This window comes from Caretta caretta, chromosome 5, assembly GCF_965140235.1.
Source record: "Caretta caretta isolate rCarCar2 chromosome 5, rCarCar1.hap1, whole genome shotgun sequence".
Taxonomy (NCBI): domain Eukaryota; kingdom Metazoa; phylum Chordata; order Testudines; family Cheloniidae; genus Caretta; species Caretta caretta.
In genome coordinates this window covers 88,105,108-88,126,137 of record NC_134210.1, presented here as the reverse complement: position 1 = coordinate 88,126,137, position 21,030 = coordinate 88,105,108, and the positions used below count along the sequence as shown (strand labels likewise).

At 39.6% G+C, this 21,030-nt stretch overlaps 1 protein-coding gene across 3 annotated transcripts in view; it reads right to left on the bottom strand.

Moving 5' to 3' along the window:
• CNTNAP4 (contactin associated protein family member 4) overlaps positions 1–21,030 on the bottom strand; it is a 311,799-nt gene that overhangs the window by 26,016 nt on the left and 264,753 nt on the right. For all 3 annotated transcript variants that reach the window (XM_075128638.1, XM_048850192.2, XM_075128637.1), the window contains 4 exons: positions 15,061–15,231; positions 11,168–11,386; positions 4,533–4,772; positions 2,119–2,343 (listed from right to left, as the gene is read on the bottom strand). In XM_075128638.1, the coding sequence (XP_074984739.1) occupies positions 2,119–2,343; positions 4,533–4,772; positions 11,168–11,386; positions 15,061–15,231 (855 nt within the window). The remainder of the gene's footprint in view (positions 1–2,118; positions 2,344–4,532; positions 4,773–11,167; positions 11,387–15,060; positions 15,232–21,030) is intronic.

The following is a 21,030-nucleotide window of genomic DNA, read 5'->3' as shown; positions in this document are numbered from 1 at the left end:
GAAAAGTTGTACAAATGTCTGATTAACTTAAAGGAACAGCTTAAATAACAGAGAAATACAAACATGAAATGAAAGAAAGAAAGAAATAGAAACAATGACTGGAAACAGTGGTTGGTCTGGATTACAAAGTTAAGATATGCCAGTGCACAGCAAATTTCCACTATGTAGCCTCATAAAAGAGTTAATGTTGCAGTTCATATCAACAGTGGTGCCTCAAATATAAGCCATAATACAGGGGAGAGAAAACTACGGCCCGCAGGACAGATCTGGTCCATCAGGGCTTTCAATCTGGCCCACGGGATTGCCAGCCCCGTGGCGCAGTGGGGCTAAGGCAGGCTCCTTGCCTGCCCTGGCCCCACGCCGCTCCTGGAAGCGGCTGGTACCTTACAGCCCCTAGGCGCAGGGGAGCCAGAGGGCTCCATGCACTGCCCTTGCCTGTAGGCACTGCCCCCCGCTGCTCCTATTGGCTGGGAACCACGACCAATGGGAGCTTCAGGTGGTACCCGCAGGTGAGGGCAGCAGGTGGCGGAGCCACCTGCCACACCCCAGCCCCAGGTGCCACTGCTGGACATGCTGGCCACTTCTGGGAGCAGCACGGAACTAGGGCAGGCAGGGAGCCTGCCTTAGCCCCGCTGCGCGCTGCTGCCACCCCGGAGCCGCTTGAGGTAAGCGGCGCAGGGCCAGAGCCTCTACCCTGAACCCCTCCTGCACCCCACACCCCAACCCTGTGCCCTGAGCCCCCTAACCCACTGCCTTGAGCCTCCTGCTGCACCCCTGCTGCACCCCAACCGCCTGCCCTGAGCCTCCTCCTGTACTCCGCAGTCCCTGCTGCACCCCAACCCCCTGCCCTGAGCCCCCAACTCTGACCAAAGCCCCCTGCTGAACCCCTCCTGCACCAACCCCATGCCCTGAGCCTCCTCCTGCACCCTGCACCCCTCCTACACTCCAACCCCTTGCCCTGAGCTCCTTGCTGCACACCACATCGCCTCCCACACCCCTCACTCCCTCCTGCACCCCAACCTCTTGCCCCAGTCCTACATTCATGGCCCTACATACAATTTTCCCACCCAGATGTGGCCGTTGGGCCAAAAAGTTTTCCCACCCCTGCCATAATATCTAGCATGGTTCATGAACCAATAACTGCTTTACAGCCTCTAAAACTCATAGTGATTGATCATTTGGTAAGACCGGGAATAAAATCATGATATTCTCTTACACTGCGATCAGTGTAATAGCTCTGTTCCTGTTTATCAAATGTTCTGAGCATAGTGGTTTTAAGAAGTGACAGAGCTTAGGACCTTATGCTTCAGAACACAGACCTACACATCATTTGAGCTGGAGAACCTCTATTAGCTGTAGAAGTAGGGCTTTTTATCAAACAGAAAGCAATACAAGTCCCAAACACCTGAGCAGGTCTAATTTATCTATTCACTGAAGGGCAGTGGTATAACATTAGCCAATGTATTGTGTAAGGCAGACAAAATATTTAGAATTAGGAAAACTAGAGAAAAGATTTGAAAACAAGGATACTGGACAAAATTAATTGCTGGCCTAAATGGGCACAGCTCCACTGACTTCAACTAACTTATGTCCATTTTAGCCAAAAGGATATTTGGCCAACTGTATTAGCTTGCAAAAATGTCTTGGGTTTAGCATGGCATAATATGAAATTAAGATAAATACACTGTAATACTGATTATCATAAAACTACGTGTTTCTATGCTTTGGAAGAATGTTATAGTAAACATCTGTCAAGCCTAACCAGACAGTTTATGTCAAAATAAGCAAAGAATTTAATTTAGGATATTTTTATATATTACCAAAGGGTTTCCAGCATTAATCAAACAAATACTTATTTCCTACATGGATTAAACAAATACTGTAGGAAGAAATCATTTAAATCATGTATTGCTGCAATAATTTTTCATGGAGAAAGCATTCATGTTTTGGCTTTGCTGAAAAATAAATCTTGCACCTAAAGAAAGTGACAACGGGAAAAACATCCTTTGGTTGGGAGTCAGGTCTGAGAATCAGAAGAAATTCTAAGTTGTTACGATAGCTATGAAATTCAGTTGTAATTTTATTCATTTGGTTTTGTTGCTGTTGTTGAATACTCACCGTTTTTGGCAAGAATAACTGAGAGATACTCCTTGTAGAAGGAACTCACATAAAGCAGTAAGCTTGGGGTCCGTGTTGTCCGAAAGGTAAACGTAATCACCTCCCTGATCAGAGTCATGTCAGCGTAGAAAGAAGAAGCATGAGAACTGGAATTTTTAGCTAAGGTGTAATATTCTTGAAAATTGTACACCACTGAGGTGCCAGCTCCAAAATAGGCAGAAATCTCTGAAACAACATGTAATTCAGTTTTGTTAACATCCTGCAATCAAATATTAAGGATTTTCTTTTTTTACAGAAAGGATTTTTAAAATATTCATAGCTACTATGATTAAACTGGAAAAGAAGTATCTGTAGCACTGTTGATCAGCATGGTAGATAAGAATATGGGCCAGGATTGCCCTCTCCACAACCAATCCACACATAGAGGGGACCTTCTACACACAGATTTCCCCTTCCTTGTGAAAGTGTGTGTGTTCAACCACTTCTGCTGTACTATCCTGCCCTCCTTCAGACTGTGTGTAGGGTGCTCTCTGATTTACGATTTGATGTTGGAGGAGGGGGCAGAGTGGATAGGATGGGGCACAGAATGTCCCCCTTCAATTACCTGGTACAGATAAAACAGATTGGAGCTATCTTCTCTTTTCCACATAGCCCTCAGACCTCGGAGACATTTTGGACAGTACCATGACCCATAAGAGTAAAGTGACCTGGTCCACAGTATTTTTGATATAGTCTGGAGATTAAGAAAGCCTATTACTGTAGATCATCCAGTGGTTCCAGGTGCAGCATAGAATTAGTCCCTACGGTATACAGGCTAATGTTACCTTGTTTCATTTAAAACTTCTCAATCAGTGAGGTTTAAAATCCTAAACAGGATAAAGAGCCTTATCTTGCAAATCTAATTACTACTGTGTACTTCCATGGACTTCACAGGACTGGATCTGTCTTTCTTTGTCATAAATATTTAAAATGGATTTTGCTAAAAAGTTCATATTTCCTTTTACAGTGTATTATTTCTCCAGTTTAAGAACTGAATAATAGTTAGGTGACATATTTTGGGAAGTTACTTAAAAAATAAAAATAAATGAAACATCAGGTGAAATAATGCAATAGAAATTTCAGCTTTACAACTCTTACTATTAAGAAATAAATTTACCTTGTACTGAAGGTTTTATATAAAAGCAGATAATTTCTCAAAAGTGGGTTCTATCCACTCCCTTTGCAGTTTCTGAGTATATGTGACTCCTTTACTGCTAGGTGTGTTTATGAGGATGTATTGGCTCCCAAATAATAGGAGTGGGAGGCGCACATGGAGCTCCATTTCTGCTTCTTTGGCCTGACCATGTGAAAGTGAGTGGGATCACTGATAATGATGGGAGTTGAGGTCACTCAGCACTTTGCAGGAGACACTCAACACCTTGTGGGAACAGGCCCTTCATTTTTAGCTGGCTAATAGGATTATTAAAAAATAACAGAAGTATTATTTGGATTATTATATTACTAAAAAATCAAATCTGTGGCCTTCTAATTGACCATCAATGCCACAATGAATGGAAAATGTGAACAATTGTGGGCCCATTCATATTCCCTGGATCTACACGCAATGGGAGCTATTTAGCTCTCTCCTTCAGAAAAAAAAACATAATTAGACCTTCCCCTTCTCCCCACCCATATTTAACACCCCTTCTGAAATTTGGATTTGGAGGATAGAAATTAAGTAGTTTGTTGATTGACCTTAAAAATACATTCCCTAACTATAATCTTATAAAAGGAAACCAGAAACACTGAAAAAATGTGATGGCGTCTTTAACACACAACTCCCTCCCTCCCCCCACGCCCCTCAAAAAAGCACCCTAGACTAAAATGCCCACATGCCCTACTTTCATCATGTACCAAGATTACCTGGCTAAACTATTTTGACTTCCTTTTGAAGCTCTCTGGTTCATTATCTGGAAGGTGCAGACAATCAGTTTTCTAAGCCCTCTTCGCATAAGCAAAAGGCATTACCACAGCTAGCAGTTGTAATTTTTTATTCTAATAGCAGGGAAGGTTACTGATGCTCTCAAGTAATGTGAGTATCAGCTTTAAAAAGTACATACTGAATATAATCCTTTGGAGACCCATAACAGGGTTTAAGTGAACTATTCACTGGCTCTGCAGAAATATAGCTGAAAGCATATTTTTCTACATTAAATAAAGGTGAATGAAAAAGACATTTTTGCAAATAGAAGTTTGAAGTGTATAGACATATCTCTTCAGATTGTGGCATACAGCTTGCTCCAGATTGTAGGAGTTGGGATAGTTTGCAAGGATTATCATTTTCAATTATTCATAATGCCAGAAGAGATCATTTTATAATCAATACTCAGTAGTTACATGCTTCCACATGTGACAGATTTACTATTTATGCTTGCCTTTCTTACAGAATGGCCCAGTGTAAGCAGAGAAAGTGCAGTCACAAGAGAATCCATTGTATTTCTCTCTACATTTTCCTCCATTGTGACACAGGTTACCGTAGCTGCTACAATGTCCAGGACAACCTGGTTCAACTCCTGGAGTTATTTTTGCTCTCTCTTCCAGGTCCAGGGCTATTCCATTTAACTGCAAAGAACGAATACATCCTAGAAATCCTTTCTGCCTGGATGCTGTTCCACCTGAAATAAATCCATATGAGCTTTTTAAATTAAAAAGAATGGATGTGTAAGAGCCTCTATGTTTTACAGCCCCAAACATTCCATTATGGTCTATGCATGTGCAAATATTTATAAGTAACTCTGAATGTATATCTTGATTTTTGTTTTTGTCAAGTAATTACAACAAACTCTTGAAGCTTTTTATTGAAGGAAAAGATTTTGCACAATAAAAGATACCAAGCAAAGGTACAGCGTTTTAATTCACAGAAGAGGAATATGTGGGCATTAGATTTAAAAAAAAAAACAGAAAAAACAATCGACAACACCTCTATGTGAGGATAGGAAGTATGGGCCCCAGCCTGGGACCTGGCAGACCCATAATCAATTCCCTGCTCTGCTGCAGACTTCCTGTGTGACTTTGAACAAATCACTTAGATTCTCAGTGGCTCAGTTCTCCGACTATAAAATGGGGGGAGTACTTCCGTACCTCGCAAAGGTGTTGTGGGTATGAATACATTAAAGCCTGTGAGGTCCTTAGGTGTGGGGGTCATATACATACTATAGATAGATAATTTGCTCTTCTCTTTAGATTTCTCTGTGTCCTGACTTTTCTATATTTGTCCTTAAGACTGTAAACTCTTTGGAGCAGAGATCATCTTTACGTGGAGCACTGAACACACTATATGGTGCAAAGAGCCCTAAAGTTAGAGAATCTGGCCTTTGAGGAATTCCTCTAGTACAGATGGCATGCAAGGTGCTTCCCTGGCAAAAGGAGTTTGGAGTGCCTCTGGCTATTCCTGGCTGACAGAATGGCCCCTTTGGGGCTACAGGCAGCCAGGTAAAAGTAAGGGTAGTTCTGAGGCTGTTCTAACTTGTGCTAGGAGCTGAAGTGGTTCCCAGCTAGCCCCAGAATAGGGAAGGTATGAAGGTGGCTAAAACAACTTCTCCCTCTACAGCCCAGATAGTGCAGTGAGAGGAGCTAGGCTACATCCATTGGACTTGGGCTTTCCATCTATTTTCCATTATCATGACAGTCTTACTTTCCTGCTAATAAGCTTTTTAAGTGGAATATAGCCACTATTTTAATGCCCAATCCTCTATTTTTTCCATATATATAAATACCATTGACTTTAGTGGGCTTACTAAGCAAGGAGCGCTATTAGAACTCAGCCCTTTGTTTCTATCAGTGGATTCATCTAAATATTTAGTTACTGAAAGCCTTCAGTCAGCAGTCTTTTATGTCAACATAAATATTCAGTTGTCACTGCGGCTAGAGCTTTAACAGATAAATACAGTCTTTAGCATTCTCAGCTACAGCTGAAAAAAGAGGGGAAAAAAAGCCTAAGAGAAACCTGGCTACTGTGGTTTTTAGTCCTTTGATCTTACTTACAAATCTTCCTTTGTGGTCTCATATTTGATTGACATTGTTTCTGTATGGTATGTCTCCTGACAGCTAACATCTTTTTCTTTATGATATTCAGAGACATGAGGCAATCTACAATTCCTGTGAGAACAATACTTGCCGATTGTTAATAATTTCTGGTTTAACATGCATCTAGAATTAGCTTCCTTTAAAAAGCAAAGACGGCAAGTACCATACAAGTCCAATATCGTCTGCAATTCTTATACATTTCCAATTTTATTTTTAGTTAAAATCCTAGATCCAATTTTTCTCAAATGTCTTTTTTTTAATGATTCTAAGAACATATTTACTTCCTCCTTTGAAGAATTTTGGAGCTTTAGTGGAAAAGCTTGATTTTAAGTGTCCATAAAGCAGCATGGGACAGATGTGGGTTTTAGCTAATGAGTTATTTATAACAAGAGCTGCACACGCACAATTTTTTTTTTGGGGTGTGAATTATTTTTACAAAGTTATTAGGGTTTTCTCCCATCACAGTTAGAAATTTGGAGGAAAACTTTAGTTGAAATTTCATCAACAACTCTACTCAATGCATATGAGAAACAAATACAAAAAAAGGCCTTAAGTATGAATTAAACTTTATAGTATCCCAGAAAGATATCTCTTACCTATATACTGCTTTTATGTCTTTTTAATGTTATATACTACAATACTACATCAAATATGTAACATTAGTGCAACACTAATTTGAATGCTTGTTATTTATATACTATCCAAAGTGTATGTACTTTACAACAAATAAAGGATAATGTTTCTACTCTGAGATTACAATTTTAATACACAAGAAGATGACTCAGGGGTAATTATGACAGTTACTATGCAAATAAGTTGATACATTAATAGGGATTGCCTCTGCTAACGCCATTCTTAAACCTCTGATATCCACTGTTAACTAGATGTTTTCACTGGCCTATACAGGTTCAAAAAGTAATGACAGATTGTACAGTTAATACAAATAAACAAATAAAAAAGTTTGATTATCCCTCCCCAAAGAAAAATGTCATTTAATCTACCAACTAACAGAAAATAATTTTAAAAAAATCAACCTGATCACATGAATAAGCTGGGAGTTGTTGAAAAGTTACAGTAACCTACAGGCTGAGTTAACTGTAAAGCAAAATAAATTACAGAGTCACATTGAGACATATGATATAATTAAAGCCAGAAAACATAGACATTAGCTAAAGGTAATTAATGAGTGTCAACAAAATTTTCTGAAACACAAACATTCACTGTATCAGATGTGGAAAAAGCATTTGGGCAAGTAAAGTTTTAGATTGGTCAAGCTCTAATAAACCATTCATATTCCCTCAAACTTTTACTATACCATTTGGATATTATAAATTTAAGCAAATGCCACTTTGTATACTTCTGCTCCAAAGAGCAATTGCAAAAATCTTTGAGGGACTGCAAGTATAATGGATGATGTTTCCATTTGACCCAAGGACCTAAAACAAAAGGAATTAGCAATTTTTTCACAGATCAATAATAAAAATAATAATAATAATTAATAAGACATCTTACACTGTAACTAAAAAAAAATTAAATGCTGTTATAACAGAAGTTATCCATATGTTAGACCTAATTTGAATAAAGCAAGCCAGACTGCTTATTCAGATTTAAAAAAAAAACATTTTTGACCTGCTTACCCCACAATATGAGATGGGTCTAAAGACATTTATGCAGGTGAGAAACTATTTGGCTAAATTAATTATAGATCTCTCCACTCAAAGGTCAATAAGCTCATAAGTGAATTGCTGAACAGTGACATTGACTGGCACTGGCATAAACAGGTATTTAAACAGTGAAAAATACTGGTCACCAATCTACCAATTTTACAGTGGCATGAGTTATCAGGGATTCATTATCAGTATGTGCCTCTTCTGGAGGACAAGATTCATGTCTTACAAGGAAGAGTTTCATTTGTATTAAGTAACAAACAATTCGGAAAAGAAGTTGCACTTCTTAGGTTGGTTCTCTTAAATTTCACCAGTATATGTACAGGAGACCTATCCTCCATGATCTTTTCTCATTCTTTTATGAACCCAGTTATATGTTTTGCTTTTCACATCAATCTCTGGCAATGAGTTCCACAGGCTGACTCTGTGTTGTGTGAAGAAATAGTTCCTTATGTTTGTTTTAACCCTGCTGCCTATTGATTTCATCGGGTGACCTCTAGTTCTCGTGTTATGTGAAGGGGTAAATAACACTTTGCTATTTATTTTCTCCACACTATTCATGATTTTTTAGACCTCTATCATATTTCCGCTTAGTCATCTTTTCCAAGATGAACAGTCCTAGACTTTTTTAATCTCTCCTCATATGGAAGCTGTTCCATTCTCCTGACCATTTTCGTTGCCCTTCTCTGCACCTTTTCCAATTCCAGTATACCATTTTTGAGATGGGGTAACCAGAACGGCAAGCAGTACTCAAGGTGTGGGAATACAAATGATTCATATGGTAGCACTATGATATTTTCTATTTTGTTATCTATCCCTTTCCAAATGGTTCCTAACGTTCCATTACGTTTTTGACTGCTGCTCTACATTGAGTGGACATTCTCAGAGAACCATCCACAATAACTCTAAGGTCTCCTTTTTTTGAGCAAATTTAGACACTATCATTTTGTATGTATATTTGGGATTATTTTTTTCCAATATGTAGTACTTTGCACCTATTAACATTGAATTTCATCTGCTATTTTGTCACCTAGAGAGAACGTGGGTGAGGCAGTATCTTGTTACTTAGAGTATATTTGTTGGGTGTATCTGCCTCTCATATACCCTGTAGCGACTGCCCCACTCCAGCAGAACAGGGATTAAAAGCAGCCCTGGAAAGGGCTGCGGCTGCGATAAAAGGAGTGAGAGCAGCTGAAGGAGTAGCTGATCACAGGTATGGCCAGCTCAATCAGGGCCCAAAACCTCCCTATTTGCTGCTCCTTTTTACTAGCTCCTCTGGTTGTTTAGGATCTGGCTTTTTAAATCCCTGTTCTCCCTGAGTTAGCCCCCAACCTCTTGATAAGGGACTAGGGATCAAAGGATAGCAGGATAGAGCCTCATTAGTAAGCTCTCAACCTAGCCTAGCATACTCCTGCTATAGTCCAGATCTGGTGGTGTCACATGATCGAGGGCATTCACCCCACCCCCACAACAGGTACCTTTGGGAGTCTTCCCTATCTCTTACCCATGCAGGTCCTGAGCCAGTGCCCTAAGGAATCAAGTTCTCATCAGACTCCCATGCATTCCACCATACAGGGACAGACTTCCTATGTGCCAGATTGCAATACCATTTGGCCCAGGCACCTGGGCATCTGGGTGCAGGGTGGCTGAGCCAAATTTCAATGGTGTTGTGACCCATGTGGTAATGTCACTAACTGAAATTTGGCCTGGCTGCCTCTATATCTAAATGAAAAGGTGACCTGGTTGCAACCATGTATCTGAAGCAATGCTCTAGACCACTCCAGCAGCAGCCATACTGATTTAGTCTGGGAACCTCAACTTAAAAGTTGTTGGGCTATTTCCCCAAGCTACACAGCCTGCAGAACTTTGAGCAAGTGCAAAAAGCTGGGGGGGGGCACGGTGCGGGGGAGGGTCAAGGTGCTCACTATTCCCAGCCCCATCTATTTTCCCTGTTGCCCTTAGGCCACAACAGATCTTTTGGGGTTAGGTGTAGGAGGGCAGAAGACCTCTACAGTGCAGAAGCCGTTGGAAAACTCTCTATATTGAGGCTGCTGTAGAGGTATAGCCCAGGAATACTTTATGTGAAATTGCTAGGCTCCTTCTGTCCAAACCTCCAAGAGAATCTCCTGAGATCAGACCATTTCTAACTCTTGTGAACCGAATTCTAAATATAGGTTCAAAATCTAGAACTAGCAGGATTCAAACAGCCCTAATTTCAATTGTTTATGCCACACCAATTATATCGCAAGACCATATGAAATGATACCATTGCCACTTATCATACTATATTAAATAGCATTCTCCCCTTCAATTTCTTCCTTTGAATCCACTTGCTCACTATTTTCAAGTTTAAAGTGCATTTAAGGCAACTCCACTCTGGCCCACATCTCGGATCTCCTTTTTACTGCATCTGCCTCCACGCTTTGCCAAAGACGCCAGCCTCAGCACCCCATTTAGTTCATTATCCCACTGCTATCTCCATGCCTTCTCTAGATGTAGAATAAAATCCCAGTCTCTGTGTACTAAACCCCAGTCTCTCCTCAATAAAATCACTCTTTTAATATTTGTATCTTTCACCTGATCCCCTGTGGTTTAATTGTCAACTCCTCCCCAGTATGTAATAAACAAACAAATAAACAAGTTAACATTCTAGTGTGGACCTCGCAATGCCTCTTGTCTTATATGTGTCTGTCTTCGAGACTACATTTTTCAAGGCATTAAGAGTCTTACATTATCAACAAACAACATATAAATAATACTGTGTATTTTTGTGTGGATGTTACTAATATTTATATAACTTGTAACACTTAATTTCACTTATATAGTATTTCTATGTTCAAAGAGACTCTCAAACATAAATTTAAATATGTTAGCAGCAATTCTTCCATATATTAAGTAGAAGATGGCCAATACTAGTATCTTTCAGTCAAAATCCCTTCCCCAAAGTATGGTCATTTAAATAAAGATCTGAATTGCTACTGGTTTTGCAAGACCAAATCACAGACTTCCCAGCTGATTTGCATATTAATTAACCTCACCGTAAGTATTTTTATTAAAAGTGCTAGTTAAAAGGCAGATGACCACATCCCACAGTTGCCACTCAGGCAAGAGTTCAATTAAATTCAATGTGAATTTTGCTTGAGGAAGAACTATAGGCTCAAGCCTTGAATTTTGTAAGTGGACTCTGAAAATATTGCATTTCTCTCACTTTTATATTAAGGTTTCATCACACCATATTAACCATATTTAAAAGCCACTGGTTCCGACCATTCTTCTACCCTCACCTGCAGATAATAAGGAAAGAAAGGGACACCCACCTACAAATAGCTGACTGTTGAGCTGCAAACGGATATGCCCATCAGACGGTGCAGTGAGACTCCTTTGGGGAAGCTGATCCACTTGTAGCAATGCTTCTTTGATGTTTCTTTCAGCCCTCACATAGTGCCACTGGTTGTCATTTAAGGGAGTGGGTGATCGCACTGTAACTTCAAAAGGTCCATTTCCCACATCAAATGAAAATGTCACTTCAGAGGGAGCTAGAAGCAATACATAAGAAACAGTTTGTTCCAGTTAGCTCACACAAATAAGGAAGCTTAGAATCTTGGGTCATAAAAAGAAATTCATTAAATGGTAGGAAGGGTTATTTCCTCAAAAGACCTGTCCTATTATTCTCTTCTTCTGGTTCTGATGGGATGGTACAATTATTTGTTTCGTGGACAAACAACTTCCACAGCTATAGAGGGCTATTCTGGCCTCAAAAAAAGTCCACTCTTCACACCGCTAGCTATTGAGAGCAATAGTTTGTTTCCAGCATGAATATTGAGGTTATGTCCTCATAGCAAGTATGCTAGTTGGGAAACAGTGACTGTGCTAGCTTCTTTAGATTTAATGGAAATAAAAATAATTTCCTGCCAACATGCTAATTGGCTGTCATTGATACCTTTACATTTTAGTTACCAGTACCATTGATTTTTTTTTTCAAAAACAAGTTACACACTCAGTAGGCTAAAATCTATTTTCTGATAAGTTCATGCAACTCCCACTGGCATTAAAAGACAGATTTCTGGCTCACAGAGCACGTGTACTGGGCAACGGAAAGTACTAGTCTATTCTAACACCTGGTAAAATGTCCAAAGTTTACTTCCTATCTTTGGGCTATAACATACTATAATTTCTGCACAGTTTTATTTCCAAAAAGTAACTCACATGATTCTTGTCTTGAGCTTGTCTTGTCTTGCTGAAACACAGCAAGATTCTGACTTTGTTCTCAGGAGTACTTAGCTCCTTATGACTTCCTTTTTACAGACATTGGAACTTCAAAAGGGGTGTAGTTTGGACTAAGGGGATAATTTTTTGCCCCAAAAAAATAGCTGTGTCAGTTCCTGATATACCAAAGTGTAAATTCCGACTATACTGCTCTCTCTAAACAGCATTACTGGACACCTTTCATGAGCATAACTTATGTTAATGTTGACCTAACTCTCTCTGCAGTCTCCTTAGATGTATAGTCAATAGAAGCTGGATGGCCACATGTATCTACTCATGTAAGCTTCCACTGCAAACCGAGGCACCAATGAACGATACCAGGCTAGAGCTTCTGCTTACATAAATCAGTGTAGTTCCAATTTATATTCTCTGCGTATCTGGACCATTATATGGATTTGGGACAGTCCTTAGAAGATTATGGTTCCATAAACAATTACAGTTATTTTGACAGCAAGAGAGATATACAGTTGGTCTTTTAATATGCTGATTTAAGAGAAACTACTAATTTTGTTCAAGCCAAAACTTTGGCATGTCAACAAAGGTTACTTTTAGCATGAATAAGATCAGAAATAGAATATAAATTAACATTAGAACTGGTAAGAAAATTGTAAGATTTTCTGTGAAAAGATTTGTTTTCTTTTAAACTTTACTCAAAGCCCAAAAATATGTGTGTGTGTGTGTGTGTAGATATATATATATATATATATATATATATCCATCTCCACAGACACACACACACAGAGTTTATAGTAATAAAATCAAATTAAAAGTAGTAATCCCTAATCAAACAATTACCAAACATTTAAATTACTGGGGATTTGATTAAAGAACTAAAGATTTAGACCAGAATCTAAGACAATGAAAAGGTTCCTATTGACATCCATGGGCTCCGATTCAGGCTCTAGAGCGAAAGCAATAATATGAAGGGCTAGTGTACACTGGCAACACTAAAGCACCGCCGCGGCAGGGCTTTAACATGCCTTGTGTGGTAGTAGCACAGCGCTGGGAGAGAGCTCCCCAGCAATCTAAATAAACCACCTCCACGAGGGGAGTAGCTACCAGTGCTGGTGACCTGTCTACACTGGTGCTTGAGAGCGCTGAAACTTGCTGCGCTCAGGGGGTGTTTTTTCACACCCCTGATGCAGAAAGTTGGAGTGCTGTAAATTGCCACTGTAGACAAGCCTTTAGAGCTGGGCAAAGGGAAACTGAAAAACTTCAAACACTACTTAAAACAAAACACTAGTTTTTTAAAACCCTTTAGGATGTAGATGGGATCAAGATATCAGAGTTCTTCACTTTTTAAATTTGAAACTACCTTGAAACTTTTTATAATACCTTTAGATCCACTTTGACCAACTTTGCATGGACTTACACCTCATACATGGAATCTCATTGAAATCTATGAAGTTGCATATAATGTTAATTGGCACAAAATTTGGCTACTGTTCAGTACCCTGCATAGAGCAAAACAAACACCTGAGTTTAAAAGAAGAGCTACCACAGTGTCTGCCTTGTAATTAAAAGGAGCCATATCTTGAAATCAATGTCTAAGCAGAACTCCACTTTGAAGTGAATGACCAGTTTTGCTCAAAAATGGTATTTGGCACAAGAAGACAGATGTTTCAAGACTGTTTCATATTAAAATGGGAAATGGGGTCAGGTCACAGGGACTTGCCCTGCTCCGTCCACCCCACACTTCAGCCAGGGAGTGGGGTCACGGCATGGGGGCTTGCCTCGCTCTGCCTGCCTGGCGCTCCAGCCGGAGGGTGGAGTCGTGGCACAGAGAGTGGCTGGAGCACCGGGCAGGCAGAGTGTGGCAAGCCTCCATGCACTGACCCTCTCCCTGGCTGGAGCACTGGGCAGGCAGGGGGAGTGAGGCAAGCCCCTGCACCCTGACCCCGCTCCTCAGTAGGAGCACCTGGTGGGCAGAGCATGTTGGGGCGCAGACTGCTTAATAGGTGTATGTAGATGATGGTGGCAAAATTGAAGAAATATTTTTTTTTATCCTGCACAATAGTGGCATAATTTTTTTTTTTAAATAAAAAGCCATTCTGTGTCAAAACTGGTCCAGTTAATCATGGGTCTTCCACTACTAACATTCTTCCCTCTGGCTTCACTAGTCACAAGTCATCATTGAACAATATGGACGTTTACCAAACTGGGTATGTCTGAGGGAGAGTTATGAGGATTGTGATGGGTGGAGGTAGGCATGAAATAGGTGTGTATGAATATAAGTATTTATGACAAGAGATAAAGAATCTTATGATCTCCAGCAGAACTGGATAGATTCTGTGTGTGAAGGGGTAGCTGAATTTCTCCTATTTAAACTCTGTCTACACTGGCAAGTGAAAGACAGAACTTTTGTCATTCAGAGGTGTTAAAAAAACACCCCCCTCCCAAAAAAAAGACAAAAGTTTTGTTGATGACAAGCACTGGTGTGAACAGAGCTTTGTTGGCAGGAGAGACAACACTAACACTGCTTGTTGGGGGTGGAAGTTTTTTGTCAGCAGGGCAGTTCTCTCCTGTCGACAAACAGCAGCTACACTGTGTAGTGTAGACATAGCCTTAGTATTCATCCAAATGCTTTCCTATCTGGATGTGTATTTTCCACCTCATTATACCACCTCATTGTTCTGGAGTATCAGCATCTTGAGCTTGGAATATCAACATACCACAAGAATGTCATTATTGCATCTGAGGTTCTGCTCTGAAATGCTAAACAAGAGCATATTATTGAAGTTTTCTGTATTTCATGGCTCTCTAGGCTATTACATCATTGACTTTACACCAAGTCACACCATTCTAACCTAAGACAATTCAATTATACTGTTGCCTAATATGGAAAAATACGTTCTCTCTCTTTGAATTCAGCATTACAAAGTGCTAATTTTTGACAATCTAAATGAAAGTAAAAACCAAAACCTGTTTATTAAATATGACTTACAATGCAGCTCTATCCTTATGAAGTCTTTAATCCCCAGGTTCTCTAAAAACATGCCAGAGGAAGCTGTAGTCTTAAAGAAAAATGACACATCTGCACTGAGTTCTCCATGGAAAGTAGGGAAATGAAGATATGAGGCCTCAGTATTGAAGGAGGCTGAATTCCAAAACGTCCCTGGTTACAGCAAAACAAAACATTAAATGAAACAGCAATGTCTAATATTGTTTTAATATGGTTTTAACCTTTACAACTAATGAAGCAAAGTACCCAATGCAAGAAACAGTTTGTAATGTATGTCACTATGCATCTCTACTCTTAGAAGAACATGTAAACACTGATTTTATATGAACTGTGATCATAGCCCTGCTATAATATGTTACATGTGTGATCATTGGTGGAATTGTCACTCATAATCAAGAAGAAAAACTTAGTTTATACACATACGGCTGGACCCTGCAGTTGTTGAAGGCAATGGGAGTTCTTCCACTTACTTCAAAGCAGTAGGATAAGTCTCTTAATTTCTATGGAAGTAGTTAACTAGTGTCCACAGTTTTTTGCCCTTTAATTGATTACATATTAGGGACTCATACTGCTTTCTTACTCTCATGAGTAGTCCGACTGAAGTCAATGTGACTACCTGAGTAATAGTTACAAGGTCAGATCCATAGATTCCAGTGGTCTTATTTTTCCATCAGCTGATATTTCATTATAATTTGTTGAATTTTGCTCTCAACTATTCAAAAGCCTATTTAAAACCCCTAATAGAACTAAATCTAATGGGGATGTGCTCTACATTCATGAGGCCCAATGAGAAACACCTTGTTCTTATTACTGAATTCTTACATGTAAATGTATCTTTTTAATAAGCTATATTGCTTTCTAAATCAAATGAGGCATCCAATATCTTCTTATGTAACTGAATAAGTCCAGTGCATACTTTCCTGCTAATGCTGTGATTTAGTATGAAATAGATGCAAAAATATGACTTTAGCTCCAAGCACTCTGAATTTTTGAAAAAAATCGAAATTTTCTAAACTTTTCTCTTACCTGCAATATATATCTATAGAACACATTGTGCCCTTAGGGTCATCATGCAAACCCATCAAAGTTAACAAAAATACTCCCTTTGACTTCAGTGGGATTTGAATCAGGGTTCTGATCCTCACAAAGCTCTCACTGATTTCAACATTTTTTTGGGGGGAGGGGGTGTTTGTGTGTGTGTGTGGGGAGAGGGGTTGGTGTGCGTGCGTGTGAATCGGTACCACATCCCAGGCTCTGCATTAGAGTTTGAAGGGAATAATTTTGCTCTTAAAGAGAAATTCTACATGTTAATCTTATTGTCTGCTATATCCATTGCCTCCTCTGTGAAGTAGTGGAGTGACTATACCTGACCTCATATTTAGCTTTCTCCCCCTCAAATGTGGGTACTGCAGATCGGGCCTATTGAGGGCTTTGGAGAGTGACACTTCTCCAGTACATAGTCAACATTCAATCAAGAGCTAACCCCATATCTGGGATATAACTGTGTGTCTTTTTGGTTGAAGGTCCTCTACTCCAGCTAATCCTGACAACTAGAACACAGCCTTTCCGCCAGAGACAGCAGCCAGATAACCCAGATATCCAGCCTCCCTGTCTCTGGGAACTGGAGAGGCAGAGAGCCCAGGTGCCCAACCTCTCTGGCCTGAGAGATGAAGAAGGACTCTGAAAGCTGGGGAGGCACAGAGTGAGAGCAATCAGCTTTGGCAGCCCTCCTGAAAAGCTTTTGTCAATTTCACTTTCTGACTGCTGGCGGAAAATGAAATCGACAAGGGCCTTCCCAATGGTCATTTGTCATCCCAATGGAAAAATGGAATTTTTCGATAAAATTGAAGTTTACTTGTGGAAAATTTTGGTTTTACAAAAAGGGCCTTTTTGACGGAATATATTTGCAATGAAAAAAATCCCAACATCTCTTCTTACAAGATTATTTAATTACTCCCTACACCTATGTGCACACCAGGTATTCTTCCTGCACTGTTCCTATTGAAAATGTGGAAGTATCTGTAGAAGCACCATTTCCACAATAACATCAGGATACAACAGTGTAGGGGGATCCTTCAGTAGCACAGCGTTGACATTGTGGCATTGTGCCAGCCACTCCCTGTGACTGGTGTAGATGCCACAGCAAGGGAAAAGGATCATACCTGCAATCTGGCACTCCTCAGATGGCATAATAGATGCGTGGGGCTGTTGCCTGGCAGTATAAGTTACAGCAATAAACAGGCCAATGTTATGTACATCAGAGGAGCAGTTAAAAGATGGCCCAGGACTGGGGGAATAAAAGAGTCGCTTTTCACCTGACTCTCTTGAGTTGTGTTGTGGGCTCCTGAGCTGCAGTCAAAAACCTGCATAAATCCCATGGGAGGGAAAGAAAACAAATGGAAGAAAAGACCTAATATCTGGAGTCATTTCCTTTAGTCTCTTTTTTTTTTCACGGTCTCAGGTCATGTTGAACTTCGCTGCAAGTATGATTAGTGCATGTTTCAGAGTAACAGCCGTGTTAGTCTGTATACTCAAAAAGAAAAGGAGTACTTGTGGCACCTTAGAGACTAATCAATTTATTTGAGCATAAGCTTTCGTGAGCTACAGCTCACAGTATGCATCCGATGAAGTGAGCTGTAGCTCACGAAAGCTTATGCTCATATAAATTGATTAGTGCATGTACTAGCTATTTAATAAATAGTGGGCTAGTTGTTGCCAGTAATTCAACACAGTTGGAAATTGAAGACTAGCAATTTATATAAAATGGGTTAAACATTGCTGGCAATTAGAAGGGAAAAAAAGACAATTGTCCATCATAGAAATTATGTGATTAGCTCCAATGAACCATTTGAACATGCATCTGAGTGGCAATGGGGCGTTTAGTATGGGAGATTAGATAATTCCACTCGGTCATCATTTGGCAAGTGAATTAGAACATTTTAAGGTAAAAGGTAGAAAACTCCCCTTCTCCTTTGATTATGATAGCTCTGATCTGTTTTTGAGACCCTCATATGGAAAGTGCCACTGAAGTCCAAAGTTGAAAGTTTAATTCTTCCTATTCCTCCCTTACTCCATCTTTGTTTTCTTTTTACTGCATTATCCCAACCCTGAAACAGATACATAAAGTATTTAAGAATATTAAGATATTAAAGGGATAGCCACAAAAAGACCCCTATTAGAAGGAAATATATAGAGCCAGATCCTCAGCTGCTGTAAATTGGTGTGGCAAAAGAGATACTTCAGTGTACAATACTTGAGGATCTGGCCTACAGTCTCCTGTGTAGTAAGCTGAGACTAACACCATGGAATAAGGAAATCAACTATATTTAGCATTTTATTTGAGATGGTAAGACTTGAATCTCCACAGAACTAAAGAAAAAGTAGAAGAAAGGCAGCCTTGTTTGCTATAAATAAAACAACACCCATATCCATATTGCAAATAATACTTTGCTTTCAAGATTTCAGAGATTTATTAAAGGGAAACATTCATTAACAAATCATCTTTTATCTTACCAATTTTAAAATAAAACATAAAAAGACAGGAAGAAAAATGAAAACATGGCAGTCAAGTTAGTAGTTTTGAACGCTACAAAGCTAATCAAAAAGGACTCCTTCACAACAATTTCTTAGTTGTAAAAAGTCATTGGAGCTGTCTAATATTTATATCAGAACACAATTTTTTTTTTATTTGTAACAGCTCCTCTGTTGATACTTTTAAGTGCTGTATCACATGCTTTATGTGTGAAACTCCAGCGGGGATCAAAGTGAAGGAAAAAAAGTAAACAAAACCAAATAGCTTCCAGTGGAAAACAATTTACAGTTTTTAATACAGATCAATTGGCAAAAAGAATATAGTTTTCTGTAGATGTCTCCTGCGGGTGTGTGTTAGGGCTGGGGGAGGCAAGACAAAACTCTGCCTGGCATGGCACAAAATTTACCCATCTCTTATAGATAAGTTTAGCTAAAGCACAGAACTGGTAATCAGGAAATCTAGATTCTGTTCTTGAAAATGCCACAGATTTCCCATGTGATGATGAGTAAGGTATTTTAATCCCCATCCCAGTTTCCCCAGGTATAAAATGGAGATAATACTGTCCTATCTCAGAAGGGTGTAGTGAAGCTTAATATATTAACATTTCTAATGTACCCAGAGATCACCCAATGCTACTACTGTATAAAAGAGCCAAATGCTGGTCCCACTTAAGTCAGAAGCTTTGTGTTCCATCTAAAGTCAGATCCTTACCATGTTTACATGCACATTATTATCATTACTTTATAAAGCTGTACCTATTGAAAATTGAAGATCCTGCCAAGCCTTATAGCACTAGTCCAACTGACTTCAGTGAAACTACCAGCATGAGTAAGGCGTGCAGGATTTAGCCCATTGTCTCTACAGATGAAGGGGCTCTTTGGTCTAGTCCACTCCATTTTGCCTTCTAGCCTGATAGTCTGATTTTGTTTCTATTGTTTCTATGTGGATGTGGTCACTGCTTCCCAAGTGCCCCCTCATGGCCTTGTGGTACCTTGTGGTACCTTGTCTCAGTTTCACTTTCCATGGGGCATCTTAACCTCTGCAGCCCCCCATCCAATGGTATTCAAAACAAGGTTCCCAATCTAAGATTCAATTTATTAAATCATGCCAACAAGGTGGCATAAACCAATCAGAACTCACAACAAAAAAGAGTCTTCGTCCCAGTCTAAGGCTGAGCCCAGCCCCTTGTCCCTACGGATCTGTCTTCCCTTCACAGTTCACAAACACTTCCGTCCCAGGCCTAAGCTGAGCACAGCATCTCCCATTTTCCTGCTCTTTTAGCAGTAACTCCCAGGCCTTCTTGTCTTGAGTTTGGCATTCTTAGCTTTCTCCACAGGCCTCTGTTTTATGTATCCCGGGTCTGATCAGTCACATGCTCTTCACTATTTTCTCCACCTGGGGACATAAGTTGATCTTGTCACATATGGAGCTGAGGTCCATCTCCCCTTAAGGTGGCCATATTGTGGCCTCCTATATAAAAGTACATTAGAAAAATGATTTTTCCCTGTTGTGGAAAATTAGGGGCGGCGGTAGTGGTGCTGGTAATAATCAAACTCTACTACTTACATGTCTTATTCACATCTGTTTCTTTTCACGTTTATCCAACATTTCTTTTGATGATGCAACATGGAAAAAATCCCATTTGCTCAGCAGAGGAGTGTGGAAGGCAGACTTACTAAAATTCTGCAAATTACTTCTTCTTCTGAATGGATCCTCCTAACATTCCAAAATCTGGCAACTGTTTGCCTTTGATAATTTGTGAGTACAGCTGCCCCATCTGTATCGCTACTTCTAGCTCCCCGTACAACAGCTTATTATAAAATTCATAGATTATAAAGCCATAAGGGACCATTGTGATTATCTCGTCTGACATACTGTATAAAACAGGCTATGAGACTTTCCTGAATTAATTGTTGTTTGAACTAGAGCACTTCTTTAAGAAAAATATCCAATGTTGATTTAAAATTTTCCAGTGATGGAGAATCCATCACTACCTTTGTTAATCTAGCAATTAATTTCTCTTGCTGTTAAAAAATGTACAACTTATTTCTAGTCTGTATTTGTCTAGCTTCAACTTCCAGTCACTGGATCTCACTATACATTTATTTGCTAGATTAGTGAGACCTATGTTATCAAATTTCTATTCTGCATGAAGGTCATTATAGATTATGATAAAATCACCCCTTCACCTTCTATTTTTTTTTTATCTAAACAGATCAAGTTCCTTGAGTCTTTCACTATAAAGCATGTTTTTCAATCCTGTAATCATTCTTGTGGCTCTTCTCTGAACCCTGTCTAATTTAGCAGTCTCCTTCCTGAGTTGTGGACACCAGAACTAGACACAGTATTCCAGTAGGAGTTGCACCAGTACCAAACACATAGGTAAAATAACCTCTCTTCTCCTACTCAAGATTCCCCTG